Genomic DNA, 26028 nt, shown 5'->3' with positions numbered 1-26028 from the left:
TTTATATTCTATCCTTTGCTATTACAAAACAAATCACAACGAAACCGCCAAAGTATCAATCTACGCAATAGTCCTCGATTCGACTCGGTGTATAGCTTAAATCCCTCTGGGAAAAGCATCAGAGAGAAATCCGCATCAGGATTCAAGACAGGTGCTATATTGCACATAACGCTTGCTTTTCTTCACGTTCGTTTTTAGGCTAACGCGAGATGAATTTATTATGCAGCCAGTCGATTGTCTCTGACAGCTTGTCAAATAAAATAAACGCAGTGCATGTAGTGCATAGTACCCACCAACAGGTTTTTTTATGCAGACGACCGTATTATGTACGCGCTTTCGGTAATACATAACACTGATTCGCCACACATTTGGGTTACAGTGCACACCCCATTTGCACAAATTTTACTCCTCTTATGAACTTTGTTTGTGTGTATTTTCGTCAAAGTCATCTGCCTTACTGACACGAGGATAAGACGCGTTTACTACACGCATTGAATAAGGAATGAAATAACATTTAGCTTTATTCTAAATACTGCAAAACTTTTCCTCGCACACGCGTTGTACAAACGAAATATTTTATACCAACTTTATAATTTCTACACTGTCAATAAATCAGTTCAGCAAAACAGTGTTCATCCTAACATGACGATACTCCTTCTCACAAAAAATATTCCGTCCCCTCTCTCCCGCGATCCACCGTATTCGCCTAAAGGCTCGAGGGTAGTTTGTTACTACCTGCGTAATTTTCACTTCTCTTATCGCTTTCCACCGCCGCTTCACTATACCATTACCGTGTATTTACTCTAATTTAATGTATGCGAATATGTAGTGCAGTGATTCGCAACTTTTTTTGTTTGGTGGAACCCTTGGAACAGTTTCTAGAAACTCGAGTAACCCTTACCTGTTCGACACAGCCTCTACTTAGCTCTGGTTCAGATAGGAAAATCATAAAATAAATATACGCGTAAATCCGTAGGTAGTATACGAAGTAGCCCTTTAAATACTCAGAAAACGCTGTTTCTTGCTATAGCTACAAGATAGTATCAAATTACATAGCCTATTGGCACCGCAGGCGGAAATATCGATAGGATAGTTATTTTAATATAGCTTTGTTCAATATTATTCACCATCAGCCGGCCAATAAACACAAACTTAACACTAAAATAAACAGTTAATACCTGGTATAATAAATTATGTCTATGCTGTAACCATGTCCCCAATAAGGGGTGGACTGATAGGGCTCTAGCCTGGGCTCCAGGATAAAGGGGGGCCCAACATGGCGGATCGACCAGCCAAGTGGGAGGCCAAGCCAAACATAAAAATTGCACTAATAACAAAAGAAATGTCGCCTATTTCACGCCAAGCTTACAACATTTAAAACGATGTGATTGTGCAATGCAATTTTTGATTATTGCTTGTCGATATTCGACAACTCCATAATTCAAGTGGGTGCATTAAAAAATACAAAAAAAATCCTTAAAAAGTACTAACACTGAATACCCTGATTATCTCGAACACCATTTGGAATACGCAACTGTAGAACTGCCTTTAATTAACCTTGGTGATAGGTTGGTGGGTGGGCCGCCAAAGATCTTAGTCTAGGAGCCCGCTTCAGGACGTGGGGGCCATGGATGTAACTATAACAGTATCGTACAATTGTAACGCTTCAACATAAATAAAATGAACAGTGCATAGTAGGCGGTGAACTTGATTACTTTTAACTGGATACCTCGATTATTATATTAAACTTTAAAATACTAAACCTTGTTTTGCTCCATTACCAATTTACGTAATTTACGTAGTTATTTTACGAATTCTTGCGGAGCCTCTAATACGCCTTGCAGAGCCCCAGGGTTTCTGCGGTACCCGGTTGGGATTTTCTGATGTAGTTAAAGTGTACTGCTCATGTTTATTTTCATCCACGTGACCACATTATCGTGCTGTATAGGTACATAAACGATAATAACGTTGATCAGTCGCGAGTGTGTGTTAAGTAGGTACCTACACGTGAAGCGTTTATCGTGACATCATACACGCCCCGGGGCTTCCCCGGCGGCACGTAGTGATAAATTGAACTCTGTCGCTCATTAATGTAAAGTCAACCGAGCGATATATCACCGCCATGCGTGTCACGTCTGTGGCGAGCCTGTGTTATTGATGTAGGGCTGTCGAAAAAGAATCAGTACCTAACCAAACCGCTGAGGCTAACGGTATAAGGGTGGGTACTTTATAACTAGTGTGACCCAACGTAATGAATGATATTAAATTTGAAAAAACAGGCACAATATTTTTTTTAATTCATATACTTATAGCAATCATACCACTCAGCATTACAAGTGTGACACACTTCAATATTTATGTTTTGTTGTGAAAACCAACCAGAGTGGCGGAAGTGATCGTTAGAAATTTCCTCAATCATAACCTAGATCAACAGTGTCTATTATGATTTATTTAATTGTGGCAATGACTCTTGTAATGAATTGAGTTCATTTGTATAAATAGCAAGGACGATCCATAACTCGTCACTAGTCATCTCGAGTCCGGTCACTCGACAGCGTCAACCGTCATTATACTCGAGTCCAGACTCGCGGTCCTATTAATCTCTCGATAGCATAAATCTCATCAGTAGATCCGTACCCGCGATTATAAAATTACTCTGTCATCTTTATCATTGTATTTATGTATTCTTGTATCGATAAATAAACTCTCTGCACATTACTTCCAAGCGACCACGACTTTATCTCCACTCACTTCATCATCCCTTCACTATTACAATATTTAAGTACAATATTTAAAAAATACTAGATTATAATTTAAGATCAAGTCTGTCGTGAGTTATGTTCCTTCATATTTTTTTTTAATTAACAGAGTTAGATAGTTTGTGTTTTGTTCTTGTGTTATTTTGTTGTTTAATATATCGTGAGATTTTTTGTGATCAATTTCTTATTATATTACACACATAGCTCCGAGAGCCCATCGCCCCTTTTCTAATATTGGGCAGTCGTTATTGACATGGCACAGTGGTTGAGACGTGTTGCAGTCACATATACAGCAGCCATCGTTACTAAATTTTAATCTATTTAGATATATGCTCTCAGTGCTCGGTGGCCTGTTAGTATATGTGTGAGTTCGTGTGATGTTTGTATGTCTGTGGCGAATGGTTGAGATAGGCTGTTAAGGTGCGCCATAAATAGTGCACATTAAACTTTGTTAATCATACGTATCTGTTTTATTGAACTAAGACTACAATTTACAGATGGTATTGGTTAGTTTTTAAAAACCAATTAAACCCTACAATAATAGTTTTGGTATACTTTGGGCGATACGAGAACATTGCGCACATTTTTTTAGTTTACTGCCTAAACCAAACTATAATAGATGTAAAATATTGTTCTGTCCATAAAATATCCAAAATTATGTATGATTTATTTGCATAGTTTTAGATATTTTATAGATGGACAATTATTTTTTGACTATTATCTATTATGACTTGCTTTTTGCAGGGTTTAATTGAATATTAAAAAAATAACCAACACCATGTGTAAATTGTAGTCTGATTTCATTGAAAACAAATTCGTATGACTGACAAAGTTTAGTTTGCAATATTTATGGCGGATATTAACAGCCTACATCCACCCTTCACCACTGTTGTATGTTTCTGGCAAGAGTGATGGCGGAGACTGTATTTGAAATAAGTTATTGATTCTGTTGGAGATGTTGTGTATATGATATTAAAGCGCGAGCCAAATTGAGGTGCATGTCATGGTGCATGTCGCCTACTGACACGCTGTCGCGACGAAAATAAAGTCTATGGTTTCGTCATTTTGCAGAATATTTTGAACATGCACCATCTCCGTACATTCACTGAAGAATGACACTGATGAAGAGTGCCTACTATAATGTATTAGTAATTTGAATTATTATTAATTATTCATACTAATTTCAATTAATTTTAACAGTTTCTACTTGTGCGTACGTTAAAATACTTACGGCATGACATCCATAGATAATATTTTGAAAATGACCCAACCTGCAGACCATAGATAATAGAAAACTTTCTTATCGAAAATACATAGTGCCCACCGCTAAAAACAAAAAAAAACGTGGTTTTGATATCATGATATAACATTCGAAAAGTGTAGGCATGTGGAATAATTATGATAAAAACGTTCAAAATGTCATGCAGGTGCCGATGCATTGCAGTTCAACGTGAGGTGTCCTCATTGTTGTTTTAGTGATTACGGCAGATTTTGCCAACTGACAGTGTTCGTTTGAAGGTTCAAAATGTGCTATGCGATGGGATCATCAGTCTGATAACATTTTAAACACCAAGAACAACGACATTACACACTTTTTTCCCGTAGCGGCAGCCAGTGACAGTAGGCTACATGCACCTCAATTTGGGTCGCGCTTAAGTGTTATAATATTTATAATACTCTTTAGATTGTAGTCATTATTATTTTTTCTGAACAAACTAATGGATAAATTTTTAACTTCCGCTAACTAAAGCTGTGGTAATTGTAGCGGAATAAATTCGGAAAACTTATTTTACACAACCCTGCTCTAACGACGCGACGCTGAAGTGGCAAAATCGACGCTAGCCTCCAATATCATTGGAAAATGATGATACGGCATTATAGACAAGCGAACAAATAACAATGTGATAACTTTGTCTTTTGAGAGCTTGACTGACTCCTATGATGGACTTCATTAACACAAATACAATAGAGATAATGGAGTATCCAAAAACATATAATGTTATGTTATAATAGTTTTTACTTTTAATTTATTACCATAGTTTATATTATTATATTTCATATATTTAAAATAAGTCACCATAGCTCATTGAAGCAGAAAAGTATTAAAATCAATTTTATTATTGTAATTTGTGTAGAAGACTAAAAAGTATTTGTAAACATCTTGGCAAGTGCTGAAGCTTTAATTAATTTGAATATTCCCTCAATTATTGTGGCCCGTGGGCATGGCTCCCACATCCTGAAGCGGGCCCTCATACCTATCGCTAAGGTTAAAGGCAGTGTGATTTTCTACAGTAGTGGTCCCCGGGCGGTTTCCACGGAACCACAGGGTTAATGGTATTCAAGGTATTTTTAGCGATTTTTAAACAAATCCAGTTGATTTATTGAGTTGTCGGCACTCAGCATATTATTATGAAGCACTGATCGCGACTTCCTTTTGTGGTAACCAAGTAACATGCAACCCTTCGCCATATTGGTTAAAAAGCCATTTTGTAAGTCAAGAAAAACCCTTAAATTAATTATAAAATAAAATTATACACGTCAATTATCATTGAATTATATTATTCGTCATATCACATGAAATTACATCGCACATCCACATATTTTTAAATATTAATAATGATCAAGGAAAATAGCTTATTTTACTATTGAAGCATTTATTTTCTATGGTATGTGTTTTTCTCACTTAACTGGTTGACCTGCCACGCCGGACCTCCTCCAACCGCAGGCCCTCATGCTAGAGCCCTGTCAGCCCTCCCTTTTGGGGGCCATGCCTGTGGGTATTACAAAATATTCGCAACACGATAGGTACCTACCTGATTCGGTGGCTTAATGGTTCGATCACTCGTCCAAAAAGATGAGTGTTTTAATCCCACCCATCCCAAGTTTTTTCTTTGTTTTTGCACGTTTTTTCGACGTAATAATTTGGTTAAATTTAATGCGAAATATTATAAAACTAGGTACATACTGAAATTTATACAATCTCTCTTCTCGGTCGTCTCCTCGTGGTTGAGGATCGTGACCACACTAAAATGCAGCCATCTACTGAGTAACCAAGACCTTCCACCTCTCACGGCTCTCTGCTTATCGCAGGCTAATGTAAAACCTGTCCCCCGGAAACTGACGCTCTTCCTCTGCTTCGCCTTCCCTGGAGGCTACCCAAAACCACCAGTCTCATGAGATTATTCGGTCCCGATGAACAATATGTCCAAAAAACAGTATAATGCGTTTCGTCTCTTTATCCTGGAGTCTCTGAATGATTGCCTGGTTTGTCTTGTGCTCTGTCCAAGAAATGCGAAGCATTCGGCACCAACATCATATTTTGTTAACTGTCAATTCATAGTGGAATTGCATTGTATTGTTGTTTTAATTTAATAAAACGCAATTTTTTTTGTAGTACTTATTCCACTTTTAATCAATAGATTAGGACAGGTTTCGTCCGCCTCAGAGGGACATTTTCAACTAATCTATTGATTAAAAGTGGAATAAGTAGGTACTACAAAAAAATTGCGTTTTATTAAATTAAAACAACAAACCAACATCATAATTTAGAAGACATTGTCAGTCAGTCCTTTAGCTATTACAAAATTATAGACATTATTATAAAAAAATAAAGTCAGCCAATTTTTAAAAATTTTAATTAATCACATGAAAAAGAAACTCAATATAAAATATGAGTCGGCATTATTTTAAATAGAAGATTCTCGTTTTCCAGATAAAGAAAAACAATACTTTTGAGAGACAGTGAATGATAATATGAAACATTTTAATTTTGTTTTATTTTTTAACTTTCATTATTTTTTTTCGGTTGAAAATACAGGCTCGATATTACAAAGCTGAATCAAACCGAATTAAAAAATGGTGAGAATTGTACAAGTTGAAAGTGTGCCCACGGGTATATTCCCCATTAATATTGAGTGTTTGCTTAACCCCAGGAATATTTCGATTACCGAAGACGTCTTAACAATTTATTACAGAAAATACTTTTATAAAGAAACTAAAATGCCATAAAAGTCGTTTATTACTGCACCCATTTTGTAACTGCCAAACTTTAATGAAACTCATAAATTTCCGATCACGTTAGACGTTACCATGTTCTGAAACACTGCTGTATTCTATAATCACGGATATACGTATATATAATATGTTCGATTCAAAGGTCCAGATACAAGGGTGTCGCTTAAACTAACTTAACTAACATAATTGGCGTCGCCTCCAAATAGTGGTAGATTTAAAAAACGCGTGTGGTATCAAAACCAGACAAGCATATTGCACACAGAATTAAATTTTCTTAGCTTCCTATTTCGTTTATTCTTACGGAAGATAAAATTAATTATTGTGACTGAGAATTAGAGAAAAATCTGCCCCATGGTTCAACCGCCTGCCTAAGTATTCAATTTTCAACCATATTCAGATGAATGAATTTATACGTTATTTAAATTAATTAATAAAATTCCAAAAGTTTTAAATTAGTATGAGCTAACCATTATATGAGCAAAAGAACCTTTTACTTTGCACATGGTTCATACAGCTATTATATCAATGATTAGGTATGAAACAAATTTTTAAACATAAATGGTAGACATTCTTACGTATAAATTTCAGTAGTAATTCTTATGTATCTTTGTTATTGGATAACCGACTTGTAATCTGTACCTATGACATATTTTGTATAAAAATAAATATGTCTGTCTGCAAAAGGAAAAGTGAAAAGTCTTAATCGAATTAATGGTCAGTTAAATGTACCAAATGAATCACAGTGCATATTATTATGTTCAAAGGTGAATCAGAACTACCAAATTAGTAAATTTAAGATAGACAGATAGAATTTGATATACAAGATTGTCTTAAACTCAACAATCTTTTGGCTCTCCTAACAGTATTGATTGTGGACTTATCTCCTTTTTTCTTTCGCACATCGAAGTATTATATACCTATGCATAATAATTTGTAAGAGACAGTTCACTGAATAAATTTCTTGCGCTAATGCATATTTTCAGTTTCTCAAATTCCAGAAGTCCCACCCCCTCTTGACAACCAAAACTTGGAAATTTACCATCTGTTCTTTTCTCACATTATGTTACTCTTTTTCTCTCCCCCTTTTAGAATCTTTTTACAATAAGTATTATAGTAATTATATCTAACATATTATATATTTTTGAACTCATACTTAGCAAAGTTTGTCGAAATTGGACATGTTGCTCGGCGAGTGAACATCCAGTGATACCTAAGGGGCACTAAACGAGCACAAGGACATTCTAAAACCTACCGGATAGACGAACTCATAAATTTCGATGGATGTACGTGGTAGCGAAGAGCTGTGAATCGAGAAGAGTAGAATAAGCTAGGGGAGGCTTTTATCCAGTACTGGATCGACCCCGGTTGATGATGATAATAACTTAAGAAAGTTTACACGTCCAAGGATTTACTTACAACAATAGTGTGTATTTTAAACAATCGCTATAATAAATGTTTACACGTAAAAGTGCTGACTGTCTCGCCAATCTTATTCTTCAAGAGTAAGCGAGACGCAATGTTGTCATTTTATAGTACTATTTGACAGGTCGTGAAAATCGGTTAACCTCAAAATGAGCCTGCGTGGTGTAGTTCTTTTTTTTTACCGGCAGGTTCGTCACTATCGTTCTACTACGCAGGTGCAGATATAGAACAAATCCCATCTGTCCCGTGAAAATTCAGAAGCTTTCGAACTTTTATGATTCATGCACACAATCTTGCAACTTGCATGTTAATACGTCATGTTTACATATGCATTTTCTTGTTATGGCCGCGATTATACGTATGTAACTGTCAGCGGTAAATCCATACACGTGTAAATTGGGGAGTTTACTTTCGTGTTACTTGGTGAACACATTATTGTTACAATACACCCACCACTGGCGGTTGTTGGATACAAAACTTATTGTTCGCAAAACTGTTGCTCAAAGAAAAGTTCACCCGCTTGAACATTTTAGGAAAACTTTTTCTTTGGCACTTTTATAGTTTTTCCTGCACGAGAAAAATGCACTTCGCTGAGTTTAATGCAGGCGACGTATGTTTGACAAAACTTTAACGATTTGTCAACATTAAAATTTTTACATAATATTTTTCTCTTTATTCGAACAACTTTTATTTAGATAAACTTTAAAACTTTTTAGAGACATCACGTATATGTATAATCAGATTTAACTATGAATTACTGAAACATAAATTGCTTGGGAGACAGTTATAATCCCAAAAAACAACCAGAGCACTGTATTTTGTAATTAGAAGAAAAGTATTGAACTCCCTTGAATATTAATGAGTGAGTGAGTCGATTTTTTAAAAATATATTATAATACTCCTTAAGGCTGCAGACACACAGTACACTATGAGAAATAGAGCTTCCTGATTGGTTAGAAAGGCCGTGATGACAGAACTCACATTATTCATTAAAAATGTGAATTATGACACAGTCAACTTTGTCAATGATTTAAAGTGACTTTTGATTGCCAACTATTTTTCTGTATATAGATGAATGCCTTTAGATTTTAGAATCACGTGGCATGTTTAACTAAAAAATGACAAAGTTGCAAAATGTGAGTTTTGACTCTAGGCAACTAATTTGATCCAGTAGGTACAATGATTTAATGTATTGGTTGAATGGCTAACTACTATCCCCCGTAAAAATATTAGATAATATAACATTCTGTGGAGAATTTCAATAGAATGTATTAATTGTCACCGCCACATGCTGGCACTTCATTGGTGAGCCAAAAGTCCGAGGACAATAAATCGTCAAATTTGTCTATGCGCTGCTATTGACCAATGGACAATCAGCGAACGAATAAAAAGGTCGAGCAGTCAAAAGTAAAAAGTTGCGATTATCGTAATGCCGTCCGATAATCTTAAAATTGTATATTATTTACTTGTAAATTTGATAATATAGCAGTGAACACGACTAACACAAGTTTTACGTTTTCTTTTAAGAATTTTAAAATTTAAATTTAAAAAAATATTGATAAATTTCTCATTTTCTAATAATGTAAATTAACAAATAAATCAATGGAAATGTTTAAAATAATTAAGTATAGTTTTTTTTCGGTCCGAATGATTACGTATTAATGTCAAATCAAATTTACGTAGCGCTTAACGGACGAATTCTGACAACTCAGAGAGTAAAATATCAAACATGTTTGAAATTCAACAAATCTGGTCTGCATACTTTAATGTTAATCGCAGATTTTGAGTGCTCCACGGAGGAAAAATCCGAATACTGTAAATTATCTGACTTGCATGGCTATGGAGTACATGCATTAACATATAAATGTATAGGGCCGTCAAATCAGTATCGAAACGTTTAACCAATATCGGATCATTCAATACTAATTATTTCTGTTTGGAATATTTTTGACTTCACTATCCAGGTGAGTATTCTTATCCATTAGTGGCGAAAGGTGGAGTTAGGCTGTTAAGATTCGACACAAATAGTGCACAGTAAACTTTGTGGGTCATACTCATCTTGTTTCATTGAACTACTAATACAATTTGCAGATAGTGGTGGATAGTTTTTAAATGCAATTACACCCTGCCTGAACCAAACCATAATCGTTTAGGTATGCTTTGGGTGATCCGATATTGGGACGATCAATACCGATTGGGGCATCCGGTTTTGGTTAGTTTTTTTCCAAAATATATTTAGCCCTGCTTAACCAAACAGTAATCGATTAAAAATAGTCTGCTATCTATAAAATATCTAAAATGATGTATAGTTTAATGGCAATATTTAGATATTATATAGATAAATGAATATTTTTTTACTATTATCTACTATGGCTTGGATTAGGCAGGGTTAAATTTAATTTTAAAAAAACTAACAAACACTATCTACACATTGTGGTCTTAATTCAATGAAAGCAAATACGTTTGACTGACAAAGTTTAGTGAGCACTATTTATATCGGATCTTAAGAGCCTACTTCCACCGTTATCCATTCACCCATCCATTTGTCTATGATTAATGCGAATTATTACTAATAACTACGCTATCTGAGATAATTCAAATTATCTAGCAAAACGTGAAATCGCTAACAAAACCAAAATAGGTTACATTTTTGTATATTGCAGAATAATTAATTAATAGTGTAGTTATAACTAACTAACTATATTCAAATATGCATGAAGGTGGTTTTGCACATTTTCAAGTCACCGTAATAATTATTATCCTCCATCAAATAAATCAACAGGTTTAAAAACTAGTATCCGTTTCCCCCTTTCCACAGTTTCCATTAACTAGGTTTATTTCAACCGCATTTCCCGAGTGGAAGGCAGGCGTGCCTCGGTCTATACTACATACTTTCACATCACATAGCATATAATATACTTTCTTACGTATAACTGTATATTATAGTAAATAAATGTACCTGCTATAGGAGAGTCTTTGTTCCAGATGTCATGTCGTACATTTTGATTAGGGTCTCCAGACATTTTACTCCGCAGGGAAGAGTTCTGTTTTATCGACATGGTTTGCGACTTCGCTTTATGTTGAGTTATTTAATGAATTTATTACCTGGTATACAGGTTTTTCTTAGCGAAGAGGAAATGTATCTTTGTGTAGATAAAGATAAACGTAATGTCAATGATCTTCAAAATATATATTTCACTTTGAACTATTCACAATGTGAGGTGACAACATTTTTTTTTATTCATTGAGGGAAGGATAAGACAAACATTAAGTACTTACCTCGTCCCGTGGGGGGGTAGGCAGGTCATGTGTTGCTTAGGGGTGGCAAAACATAAAGAGTGGCAAATGAAGGAACGAATGCAATCATTACAGCTTTTGGAAACAGTGGCGGTTTTCCATGAAGTAGACAATGCGGTCACTTCGTTAGAAAGTACCTACCAAAATCTTAGTTTTAAAACATAATGTTGTCTTTATTGTTTTAGTAGTAAGGATCGACATTGTTATAATGATTTAGATAATATATTTCACACTGTAGTCTTATGATATAGAATGATTTAAGGTATCTTAGTTTTACATCACTTTCGGATGGACACATCAGTTTACGGTAACCAATGACTTCACTATCGACCGAGATCGTTAGTTTTATTTTTTATAGATGTTACTATACAACATAATTTAATAAATAAATTAAGAGTTATGATACGCACATATAAATACTATCACAATGCTACGATCTCTTTATATGTACAAAAATAAACATTTCACTATGAGGGGGGTACTTAAAGTGCCCACTACCACCCGTCATATATGCACAGCCGTGGATATGAACGGCCGCTTTCTATGACGCTTTTAACGTGTCTGAAAGAAGTGATTTTAAGTGCTCATTCCGTCCCGAGACGGAGCCGCACGAGACTGATGCTGCAACCATGCACCATAGTGCTTAAAGAAGAAAGTTAAGAAAGAAAATGTTTGTTTTTTGGACTGGCTCTGCTGTCCGCTGACGTTAAGCGCTGGCGGGTACTACGTTAAAGTGCCCACCACCACCCGTCATATATGCACAACCGTGGATATGCACGGCCGCTTTCTATGACGCTTTAAACGTGTCTGAAAGAAGTGATTTTAAGTGCTCATTCCGTCCCGAGACGGAGCCGCACGGGACTGATGCTGCAACCATGCACCGTAGTGCTGAAAGAAGAAAGTTAAGAAAGAAAATGTTTGTTTTTGGACTGGCTCTGCTGTCCGCTGACGTTAAGCGCTTTGTGTACCCGCATACTGAGTGTCACGAATTGAAATGGATGAGTCTACAGAAGAGTCGGGACTATCCCGCTCCCCATACGACGCTGCAAATTTCTCAAATGCCGCAAAGTTGGCCTCGGTTGCTACCAGATCTCCATGGCCAATTGGGCCCGTGTGAGGACGGACCCTGGCAAACAGCTCCGCTCGTTCGAATTCCATAAGCGGGCAATCCCAGAGGATGTGTTCAACATCTTGGTGGTCATGCCCGCAGGTACAACCCGGCCCATCTACTATCAAGCCAAACTCGTGGAGTCTGGCGGCGAAGTTGCCATGGCCGGTGAGGAACTGGCTAATCCAGTGCGAAGGTTGGAGTCTTCTAGTTTGGTGCCTGCAGAATACAATCTAACAATCAGTATTTTTTTTATAACCGGCGGTTATTCTTAAACATCTCACAATTAGGGATTACAATACCGAATGAAAATACCAATACTGGTATTTCAGTATTTCCTATTGAATACCGGTATTCGTGAAAAATATTATGAAAAAAATAGAAACATCTACCAATAACTATTGATATAAACATATCTTTAAAATATTAATATTTCATAGAAAAAATATTTAATGTAGATAATATAAAATGGCAACCCTTTAAAATAGGTAAAGGCAAGATATGATAGAGATAGTGATGTTTACAAATATCTAGTAGTTGAATGATTAGCACTTTCTTCTTCAAATGATCTTTCAATTAATTTATATTACGAAGTGATTTTAGATGTGTATGTGCCCCACTGATAATTCCACTTAATGTTTTATTAGTTTATTGTACATTTTACACTTACAGGTCTAATAACAACGGAAGTAAACTAGATATCGCGTAATCCGACAAAAAATGTACAGTACTGTTAAACCTTTTCATATTGGTTAATATATTTTGTTTCCATTTTCAATACTGAATAGAAAATTACTGAGATACCGGTATTGCAATCCCTACTCACAATAATAGTGAACGGAGATAATTGACATTCTAACCTCAATATTATAGCATTAAAGTTTATATATTTTTTTCAAATAATAGTCACCCTATCGGGCAGTAGGATGCAAGAATACCGTTATAGCTGAAATAAAATATTTTGCTACGTTGTCAGTTCCCTACTTTGGCTTTACTTTCCTCCTCATTATTTTCCTTTTGATCCCTCACAGAAAAGAATTATTTTTATGTCTCTTATACTCAGAGCGGATATAAACGCAATTTGAAAGGATACTTGGGCCTGGGAAACTCGCGCGGGGATAAGAGGCTTACCGTCAAACGGCGTTATTGATGGAGTCGGCATTTACTTAATATGAATCTTAACGCGGTCAAACGTCCATACTACGCATATTTTGTTATATCTAACTTAATCGAAATTCTTAACAAGTATAAAAGTACATACTACCGATTAATATTGGCAAAATACATATTATTATTTTGAAATGTAGCTAGGGTTAATATTACACTGAAGGCAAACGATGTGGTTCTGGGGAAAGATACTAACAATCAGAGGGTTGGAGCGGGCCCTTTTTTGAGTTGCTCTGGACCTAATACTTGCTCCAGCTCCGCTCCGGGTAAAAAGTTTTAATATGTATTGTATGTATACAAAATGTTAAAAAATAAAAAAATTGTAGTTTTTAAATAAGGTTTATTATCCGTCCTTTTTTAAACTAAATTGGCGACAGTAAATCGTCTTTCATTATCTGCCTGCTCTGTCAAAAAAGTGAGGTTATTTATCATTCCGCAGTGTTGCTGCATTTCAAACAATTCCAGTGTTGCAAAGTATCAAATATAATATTATTTTCATTGGATTTTAGGAAGACAATTTTAAAAAACGGGAGCAGAGATCCGCTCTAACGCTCTTCTAAAAAGTCTGTACATACAGTCAAGCGCACGAATGCCTCTATCCTAAAGAACCTGCGCATTCAGGATTGGCTTTCGACCTTATAAGACTTGCATACGATTTCTTTGGACATATATTATCGCCCTCGGAAGTGCTGACAATTTAGAGACTGGTAGACACAGGAAAAGTCGAAATACGAAAATAATGAGGAATGATCCCTATGTGAAGGACGCCACTCCTTTAAGAGAGAGACATAAACCAAGTAATGGTTAACCTTTGTAGAGAGGACCGGTACATATTAGAGACATTAGAAAGATACCAATAGTTCTGAAGTATATACATAGAAAGTGGCTACGAACCATACATTTATTTGGACATATTAATTATTAAAAGTTATAATAATTATCAAACTAAATAATAAAGCAGTATAAGGGATGCATCCAAATGAGTTTGAAAATATATCAAGTATAAAATCAATAGCATAAGTTATCGGAAGCAACAAGTATGGGAAATTGTAGCGAAACATATTGTCACGATACGGATTTAGGTATCAGGTATTTTAATAACGTTGGAAAACACAGATAAAAATAACTATTTTTATTTAACTGGATAAAATTCAAATTGTTCAGTGGTGCCTCACTGATAGCTTCATTTGGCGGTAATGCCTCATGCTTCGATACACGAATAAAATATGAATCGATGACAGTATCAGACTAAGTAAGATTAGATGAGATTAGAGAGGAGACATTTTTATAGCGGTAGACGAGACCCTCAGCTAAATTAATAATATTTTTTGTGCAATATTTTATTCATGTTCCACTGAAATAGTATGAAACGATGTATTATTTTAATATCTGTAACTAATTTGTTCTTCTTCTCATTGTTTCAGCTAGCACAAATCTTGTGGGGAAGTTCACTCAGAGCGTAAGACGCATCGTCCAGGACGTAAAGGATGAAGGCACGTCAAGTGAGTAAAAAATATTATAATATGCATATCCTCAACGCAATACTACAACTAGATAACTTCATTTTCACTGTTTTTGAGATAGCTATTGAATATGATTCTACATTTCCTTCTCTACAAAACGACAAAACTAGGTAAATCAGAAGTTAATGGTAACTGTATTAATTTTGTGTTTGAAAATATTAAATAACTTTAAAACCATAAAATGTATTAAATAAATAAAATAATATATCTACAATATTTTTTGTTCATACAATTGAATATTATTTAATTGTTCGAAATTAGACAGGCACAATTTTCCATTTTTATTTTAAATAATAAGGATAGCCTAGATTTATGTTAATCAAGTAAAGTTTAAATTTCATTTTCCCATCAATGACCAAATCAGAGTTATCTAGTTCTAGTATTGAGGTGCAATATTATATTGTAACACAAAGTGATTAAGACTATTTTTTTTGTTAAACTTAAGATGGCCATTATTCACAATATTATTCTATAGAAATAATTTATTGCATAGACTTTAACACTTATTATTAGTATTGCCCATTGGCAACGGCCCACTGTACCTACACTTTCAATTCGAGGAGGTGGAGTTGTAGGTTATTGATAATAGGTTCTTCATTTACTGTCGAATCCGACCAAATATATTTATTTCAATACTTATTTACACATTCGACGAAGGACATTTATACACGGCTGTGGAATTAATTTTGATAGCGGCTAGAGATAACAACGTGCTCCATTACCCTGAAAAAAAATCAAGTCTAGGAAAGTTCGCATTTTGAATCGGATACTCGCTAGCTTGGTTGAAGGATGACTGATAACCTTCTCATTGGGTCTATTCTATGCTTATCGACCGCTAAAGTGATAAAGTGAAAAATATTATCAAACTTAGGGTAGGTTTGTATCAAAATATTAGCACTTATTGTAACAATTACACGAAGCCGGTTTTATTGTTGCAATAAGTGCTATATTTTAACAGCACCTATCTTGCTGCTGTTAAAATATCGCACTTATTGCAACAATAAAAACCGGCTTCGTGTAATTGTTACAATAGGTGCTAATATTTTGATACAAACCTACCCTAAGTTTGAAACTATTTATCAATTTAGTGTTCGATAAGTATAGAATAGACCCACAGGTATACGAATGCGAAATATGGTAGCCACCCACATTCGCTGGAGCGCCTTGCTGAAAGGCGCGAATTTGAAACAACAATCAAACTAGCTCAGCGGGTCTATTCCATACACAAGGCTGCTTTCAGTCCCCTACAGCAGCTAAATAGGGTAGGAAAGTATCGAATTATTAACACTTATTGTAACAATTACAACTATGTTTTAACAGCACTTCTCTTGGCTGTGATAAATTTTAGACCGAGACAGTTTTGACAGTTCAGACGGTTAATTTATTGTAATTGTTAAAATATGTGTTAATTATTCGATACTTTCTTACCCTATTTAGCTGCCGTAGCGGACCGAAATCAGTCTTGTGTATACGATAGACCCGCTGGTTTAGTCAATTAATCACGATTACAATAATACATCGATTCACACGTCTTACATTTGAGTTTTGACACACAGCACATACACAAATAATATATTCCTAGAGCCCCATGCAGAATCCAAGATTTCGATCTTAATGATAAGTTGCCGAAAAGCATGACTTAACTATAGACCATAGACTATACTGACTATAGAGTTAAGGAATCCTTAACCATAGACTACTTTTGTTGTGAATACGCCCCCTTCTGTATTACCGTTTACCACTGACAGCTGCTGTCAAAATAAATTCGCGTGTCTATAAAACAGTCCATACACTCATATTCATTTAACAATTTATCTCAATATGGATATTGATAATGTTAATTCGTTTAGCATGTACATGCAGAATAATATTTTACCTTTTATACGCCAGTCCGCAGAAATACAAGATGCCAGACAGAATGACACTGGACGCTTACCATGTTAAAAAATATCTTGCGGTGCCTGTGAAATCACGTACTGATAACGGAAACATAAGAGCAGTGGCGCACCCAGGATTTAGTATTGGGGGGGGGCCCAAGGAGGAGAATATAAGTTAGTCCCATAGGCTCTTATTTTTCTTCACAGCCTAATTTCTCGTTTATCGGTCTTTTGTCTGTTGCACTCGGTGTACCAACACCATGGTCCCCACATCCTGAAACGGGCCCACAGGCTAGGATATTTGGCGGCCCCCCTACCTACCGCTAAGATTAAACGCAGTGTGAAACACTGCATTGACGTTTATCAAATTGTGTTTTAGTTCAAATTAAGGGTACTTATACAGTGAATTATTGGCGATTTTTAATACATATACTTTAATAATCGAGCTGTCGAGTATCAACACATAATAATCAAAAAATATATTGCACAATTATAAAATTGAAAATTTTCATGGCCATGAAGTATAATAGCGCCGCAGGCGACTTTTTTCACTATTCAAACTAATTTATGATGTGTGTTTATCTCACTTATCTGGTCAACCCGACACGCCGAGCCCCCCACAGCCCGGGCCCCCAGGCTAGAGCCCTGTCTGCCCTCCCCAGCCATGACCTACGCCAATCCGGAATTCGGGTGGATACCGAGAATTTTTTGACAGTTCCATTAGGGATTGGGTTTCTAAAAAAACTTGACATTAGTGTTTCGAAATTTTTGTGTTAGAAATTAAAATCTAAGAAATTTTTCTAAAAAGGGTGCTGGAGAATTACAAATCATTTTTTTGCAGTGTTTTTATTTGTCTAAGCCCAAAGGTAGAGTTTATTGGCTTTCAGTTTCAATGTTTAAAATCATTGTGATACTTTTCATGTTTGGGGGGTGCCAGGGCCCCTTGCCCCCCCCCCCCCTGGGTGCACCACTGCATAAGAGTATTATAATTAAATGTTATTTATGTATTTATAGTTATTGTATTTATAAAGTGAAGTTGTCATATTTTTGTCATCGTTTAACAATTACAAAATAATTTACCTAAACTATAGGAAAGAGAATTTTGAAATATTGTATTATCTTCAATAGAAAAAACGAACGAAGCTTTCAAGACAAGGTGAACCGTAGACTACATGATCTTAACTAAGGACATGTTTCTGCATAGTATTGTCTGCTAAGGAAATTTTAGTTAAGATAAATGTTTTTGCATTTCGCTCCTAGTACTTATATTTGTTTATACATAATTTCTTCATGAAAGCCAAAGATTACCGAATGGTCGCCTGTTAGCGAAAATATCCAGATGCCAGGACTAAATGTATGAAATAACGTTACTTACTTTGTTATGTTTTTTTGAATCAGGTGGCCAGAGCAAGGAAGAGGTAATCGAGACGAACGAACGTCTGCGAGCCGTCCGCGTGAGGCTGGACGACTCGTACGATACCGCCAAGAAGGCGCTCGTCAACCTCATGGCTCGATACGGCGACAGCAAAGCCCAGAGGAACGTCTTTCAGCGGTACAACCTGCTCAAACTCATGATCAAGGTAAATATATAAAATGCTCCAATGGAAATCAAACTAGAGATCCCGCACACTAAAATTGGATGCTATTCACAGAAAGGGTCTTGGAAAGTTCATTCTGAGACACTCCCACCACAAATTGAAAAGCGCTTCAAATTCGAACCCTTAAATGCATAAAGTAATGTATAGTATAAACTTTTGTTTCGATGTTTTGAATCGTTTTTTTCGGTTAGGTACATGTTCAAACATGCGCGTTAACATGATCTTACTCCATACTTCATTTATCGTTTGTCAATTTATGGCTACGGCCGTATGTTGTAGCTTAACCACTGGGAAATGCCAATAGAAATAGCGTATTTCAAAAAAATACTACCTTATTCTTAGGTCGATAATTATTATAAACAATCATTATTCGTAGGATGTTTTATCACATCTCAATGTTTAAGGACATAGCTTATAATCAGTATCTTTAGAATTATCTTCAAATGTGTAATCGTGCACATTTTTTGAATAATAAAATGCCTAATTCTTGTCAAATTTGGGATCACAGAGATTATGAATATAATTTTTTATCGTAAATATTTCACTATATAATGTTAACAACAATTTTACTAATGGTTTTATAAATGCATTAAAAAATCTAAAAAATCTTTACACCACTGCACATGGACGTACTGAAATATGACTATATTCTAAAACATTAGATCGAGAGGTTTAAAAGAATACTATTTTATGCAATAAAATACTTTATGCAGTCATCAAATGTTTAAAATAAATATAAAGCTTCAAAATTATATAAATAGATTATCTACAACGTTTAAGGAATGTCCAGGCTTATGCTCTGAAAATACCATAAAAATCTCTATTTTGACCAACGTGGCGCATGTGGGGCCTTAACATGAACAATTTGAAAATATTTATAGCCAGTGTTTGGTCACAAATCTACCTGTTTTGTCTACGAAAATTTATTACTTACCAAAAAAATAATAAAAATAATATTTAATCATAATTAAATAGAATAATCGTAATAATCGTTAAAATTCTACAAAGCTTGCCAACGTGTTTACAAAATGACATATTTTTTTAAAGCAAGTGTGTATAATTTTTGAATTAAAAAACATAATTCTCACTCATTATGACATGACGTTAAAATAGGTGAAAGGTTAAAACCTCTCCAATTTATGTCAGTTGATTTTTTGTGTTAAGAGCATACTTCAGTGAAATGGCAAATAATTTTCAGCAATAGGTGGGACGTAATTTCACATGCGTTGCCAGTCGGAGAGCGATAGTCGACCTGTGTGCACGTCAATTTGTTTTCTGATGGCGTCGGAGGAATTAATTCTTAAATCGTAATATAAAGATGACTAAAAACCGTTACGTATTTACTCGAAAAACAAAACATGTCAATGAATGTATTATTATTATTACTTAAATAACAATAAACATTACAATAAATGGACGCATGTTGAATTTTTATGACAAATTATGTTTTATATGTCACGCGTCGTTTGCCCAATCTGCGTGTCCCGTAGTCACGATTGTTTTAGAGTTTTAGACCATGCCTTACCTGAAGTGTAAATGTTTTGTGATAATTGAGTAGGTAAGATAGGTAATATAATAAATAACAGATATGTATTAAAACATCATGAAAATGTTAATAATAGTTAATTCATCGTTAAAACCAAAAAGTTGACACGAACAGAAACGCCGACCTTCAGTTAGTGTTTATGGCGGAGTATGGTTTAACGACATAACTATACAAATCTAGCCTTGTAGTCAATTCTACTTCTCAATAGCCGTGCGACAACCTCACGACAAGGTATAAACAGGATATATAAGTCCCATGGTTCTAAACTATGGAAGAAGTAAGAATGAAATGGTCGAAAAAGACCATGAACAGGTAACCAGTAGCGTAATCGTTTAGTAATAGGAAGTAAAATGTACGTTGTTAAACCTTTTCTTTGTAAATGTGATAAAAATTTTACGTAAAAATCTCGCCTCAGAAAATCGAGACGGCTGAAGTGTGATTGGAACACTGTGACCACAGCCCTCGAAATGTCACGTCATGAAATTTCAACGCGATCTATTTTGATATAAATTTCCGGGAAATCTCCATTAAACTTAGAAAATAAGTTATGGGAGAGATTGTTTACGTAAAATTTAGCAAGTACATGCTTGAATAACTTTTATAGAAATAATGGAAATGTATGAAAATTGAAAAAGAAAATTTAATATTTATAAATTTATATACTGTATAATTGTGAATAAAAAATTTTGATACTAATTTTATCAATACCAGATAGAAGATAACTATCGTTATAAAAATACTGTAAACGCGTACCTATATCTATAGACGCGTAATTATAATTATAGATTTTGTTAATGCTATAACTCGCTGACTATAATGAATATTGTAAAAGTAACAATTGGAAAAACTTGAGATTCTGGTATAGATGGGTTTCTACCCATAAACAGTAATAAATTTTAATCGCTTCCTAAGTAATAAAGGAATCAAATATTGCAACTAAAAATACGAATTATCACATAACCTTGAACTTTAAAGCAGATCTATTTCGGTCAAAAACACGACCCAGCTGTGTTTACTCGCGAGGTAAAAATAGATTCAAGGTTACATTCAAATTACTATGTAAAAGCTACCATGCAAGATTAAATAAGTTAGTAACTGCTCATGTATAACATCTTGTTAGAATTAAGCATTTATATACTTAAGTGGAAATGTTAAGTATAATATTATAGTATTTTCACGTTCGTCCGAAAAGTAAATATCGAATGAGAAAGTTTCTGCGGGACCAAACAGTTTTATTAAAACTTGTAAAATTCTATTGGCCTAAAAAGGCCAAGAGTGATGGAAAGGACCAGCACGTGGGTGTCAACCTTTCGTTCTGACGTTTTAAATTTAAAGACTGCCATCTCCTTATCTAGTACACGAGTACCTATTCCGATACCTCGTTGGAAAGCTAAAAACTTTCCCCTTCGTTTGAACACGAAAAATTATATAAAATCAACTATTTTGCTTACGTCATAGTAACTACGTATTTGAGAAGCTTGTTCTAGAGGGTACTTAAAACACCCCTATTAAGATTTAATTTTGCGGAAATAAAGTAGAGTAAATTTAACCCGATTAAAGTAGAAGATATCTCTATTAGAAAGTTGTCAGGGACGGGAGATATACGTAAATTTATCCCGTGAGAGAGAGATATAGATCTGCTATCCCTTACGGACTGTTTCCTGTTAAACCTCTATCCAGAGGGTATAAAAGGTGACGTCTTTTTTCGTAAATTCATTAGTTTCCACACTCTTCACCGGCGATCTTCAGCAAGCAGCAGTCCTCACTGCAAAGTTGCGAGACACGGTTCTCAGTACATTCGCGATACATACGTACCAGTAAGTCCCCTTCGGCGGGCAAAACGTAGCGCGAATACCACGTATCTGTCGGTAGTGACGTATGCCGCTAAACGTAGCGCGAATACCACGTATCTGCCGGTAGTGACGCGCGTCGCGGAGTAACTTTATTTTTTATTACGCATCATACGAGGTGACGTAATCGGGATAAATTACGTGATCGGATTGTTTTATAAAAACAAATTAATAAACTCAGTTTGTAATAATAAATTTTACAAATCATTTCGGAATTATAAAATAAATTTTTTTGAAACTTTATTAAGTAAACATAATTATAAAAATAAATTTTAGTAAATAAAATTGTAAACATTAACGAACCTTTTGTAAACAAGTTTGTAAACACAAATAAATATTTGTAAACATACTGTGAACATAAATAAATTTTATAAACAACAATAAAATAAATTTTATTCTTTTTATAAACCCAATACTATGTGACTAAAGAACAATTTATATTTTTTCTTACGAGAAAATATTTCATGAAATAAAAATATTCAAAGAATATCTGCGTATACATTCTCCGAGTTAGGTGTGACTTTTTGGAAACTTGTGAAAGATTTCACAGAGATCCTATAGTGAACAAATAAATGGTTTACTGATACTTTAATGAGATTTAATTACGGGAACAATGACAGTTAACTTTATTGTGAAACCGTGAACTCTAGAACCTGAATAAATTCGGTACCACACCAGCTGAGAGTTTTATTTGGGAATTCAAAAGTTGTGATACTACAAAGGAGATCCACCCTCCTAGTTCATCACTAGTCTCCTCAGTGACGGCCCGGTAGCATTATTGAGCTAGCCGTGAGCCGGGTCATGTCAAAGTATTACCCCAAAATTATAGCGAGGTACTTGGAACAGACACAAATAATACAATGGATTGGTGCACACTTATTTTCGGTTTTGCAGGTTTTCAAAAAAAAATGTCATTGAAAAAAATAGAATTTAAAAGATTCGAACCGATTGGAAATACATATAAATGAGACGGAATGGCAATGCAAGAGAATGCAAAGAGGTTATGATGTGTGTTATCTTTAGTATATTGCTCTAAGGTCAATGAATATCAGTGGTGAAGGATGGAAGTAGGCTGTCGATATCTGTCCTAAATAGTGCATACTAAACTTTGTCAATCAAACGCATTTGTTTTCATTGAACTAAGACGACTATGTATAGGTATATAACGTTTGTTAGTTTTTAAATTCAATTAAATCCTGCCTATTCCAAGCCAAAATAGTAAGTAGATCCCTAATTGTCAAAAAATATTCGCTTATCTATAAAATATCTAAAATTGTGCCAGTAAACCATTCATAATTTTAGATATTTTATAGATAAAAGAATATTTTAATCGATTATACTCGTAGTTTGGTTTAGAACATGGGTGGCCAACCTTTTCAGCAGCCGGGCCAGATTCTAAAAGTGAGATTTCCTACCGGGCCGCACAACCGCTTTATTATACAAAACAAAAAAGAAATAAATATTATATATATATTAATAAAATAAAACAAAAATGAGAAAAAAACATATTTATTAGATTAGACTATTTTTAAATATTAAAAAATAAACAAAAAAATATAAAAATAATAAATTTTAGTGAGAAGTTTGATTTTGTGTGGCAGAACTAAGTGCATCAATGTCGATATCGAGTGAGGTTGTTCCTACACGCAAGCAGTTTTCTAAATGCACATCAGTGATTCGTGTTCTCATTCGGGATTTGATATGCTTCATCCGACTAAAAAGCTGTTCACAAATTAGAACATGTTTGTAAAGTGCAGGAAATTTCTCCTTATCCAAATATGTTTTGTAAAACTCTTCCAAACCAACCTGATGGAATTTCTTCTTTAACTGTTCATCGCAACATATTTCACAATGTTACATTTGTAAATTTCCCGGTAATAAATTCATGTATACGGAGAATGGCGTTGCAAATGCAGCAAAAAGCACACGGTGCTTTTTTAAATCTTGAGCTAATATCGAATCTCAATTTGCGAAATTAGCACATCTAGCGGCAGCATTTGATATCATTTTTATTTTCTCACTGATCCACCGGCCACAAGTTGACACCCAGTGGGCCGCGGTTTGGCCACCCATGGTTTAGAATGAATTTTGGAAAACTAACCATTACCATCATGTACCTATTCTTAATTCAACAACAACAAACTGAAAATGTGTGTACTATTTTTGTCGGATCCCCCATAGAATTCCTAAACTATTATGGTTTGGTTTAGGTAGGGTTTAATTTAAATTTAAAAACTAACCAGTACCACATGCAAAATGTATTCTTCGTTCAATAAAAACAAATAAGTAGATTGATAAAAATTAGTGTGCACTATTTATGTCAAATCTTAACTGCCTACCTCCATCCCTCGCCACTGTTGAATACCTTACTACTTACTACTAAATTATATTCAACAAAATACAAAAAATCATTTTTCATACATTGATTTTCTAAATTCAAACCTAAGAGACCTTTGAGCTGTTCATAGACACATATTACGACAACGGAATTACCACCTTTGATAATTAATTCGTAGCAATAAATGGATATATCGTGCATTGTTACGAACGTGGCTCTTCTTGGTATTCTTTGACGTTAAATTTAAATCGACACACTTGAAGGAGAATGAAACCGTTCGTGATATCTCGGTCTTTGTCGCATTCGCGTCGACTATAATATTATAATCCTGCCTATTGTATAATAATATTTAAATACGCACATAGTCTCACGCCGGTACACTGGAAACAAGTGGCGTAGGTAAAAAAATAACATCAAATTTATTTATGAAGATACTAACTATTCACGGGCGTAAATAATAACTTCGAAAAAAATACAAGAATAATAATTATTCTCCATTCAAAATTTTCCTAAAAATATTTCAAATATGTACGTCCTACATTATCAAACTTATGAACATTTGATAATGTGTGCATTTACTTTATTGATTGCCACCATACGTTCAACTTGGCGGGTGTACCATGACATTTTCAGTTGAAAATGTCCCTCTGAGGCGGACGAAACCGATCCTAATCTATTGTATAAAAGTGGAATAAGTACTACAAAAAAATTGCGTTTTATTAAATAAAAACAATAATACAATGCAGTTCCACCATGAATTGACAGTTAACAAAATGAAAGAAAAGAAAAAATAATATTATGTATTGATCAGGGAACACAGAATTAATAGGAACTCAAATACCTAACGGGTGTGGAGTAATTGGCGACCGATCTAGAAGAATATGGGATAAACTTAAACAGCAAGAATACGCTATTATTAGCTTGTCCTTCGTTCCGATAACTGCTCTCGGTTTATGCACTGACTCTCATTCAATATTGGTGTATTTGAAGGTTTCACACTATTGCACGCCTATAATGTGTGTTTCATTTTCGCAGGACACTCACATATTCAAAACCCTGCTTCAAAATGTAGTGTAATGGAGTAAAGCCTATCTGAATTATATTTATTAATCTGTTCTAAGCAATGGTTCTATGGTATTGATACACGATACAGAAATAAGTACATTTATAATATTAAATAAATTAATATAGTAGTCAATGGCAAAAACTTCCGTATAATACTAATATACCGACGTATAACAGATGCAAGTCGGCGTAAGATATTACAGTAGGTTTAGCTAATTAAAGTGTCACGGAATTAACAAAATAAGCTTTGTAAAACTATTTTTATCGTGAATATGTCAAAATCATAGATGAAAAATTTCTTTGCCCATTATATCAGTGCTAGTTTCAACAGTAAGCTTGTAGAATTTTTTATAAATTCGGTATTTAAATTGCATACCCATGCATTGCTATTGCATTAAGCCCAATCGCATATTAAAAATCATCTCGACTGGAGTATAATCATAAATCAAAACTGGACGTAATTT

At 34.6% G+C, this 26028-nt stretch overlaps 1 protein-coding gene across 1 annotated transcript in view; it reads left to right on the top strand.

Annotated features, from left to right (window-relative positions):
• Positions 1-26028, top strand: part of LOC147079082 (uncharacterized) — a 566084-nt gene that overhangs the window by 528424 nt on the left and 11632 nt on the right. Inside the window, exons 3-4 of the mRNA XM_085953346.1 lie at positions 15192-15269; positions 18566-18747. Of these exons, the coding sequence (XP_085809472.1) occupies positions 15192-15269; positions 18566-18747 (260 nt within the window). The remainder of the gene's footprint in view (positions 1-15191; positions 15270-18565; positions 18748-26028) is intronic.

This window comes from Rhyacophila brunnea, unplaced genomic scaffold (genome assembly GCF_057557595.1).
Source record: "Rhyacophila brunnea isolate RB1 unplaced genomic scaffold, BYU_Rbru_1.0 scaffold_10, whole genome shotgun sequence".
Classification (NCBI taxonomy): domain Eukaryota; kingdom Metazoa; phylum Arthropoda; class Insecta; order Trichoptera; family Rhyacophilidae; genus Rhyacophila; species Rhyacophila brunnea.
Note: the sequence above shows the minus strand (reverse complement) of the source record. Positions and strands in the feature narration are given on the sequence as shown.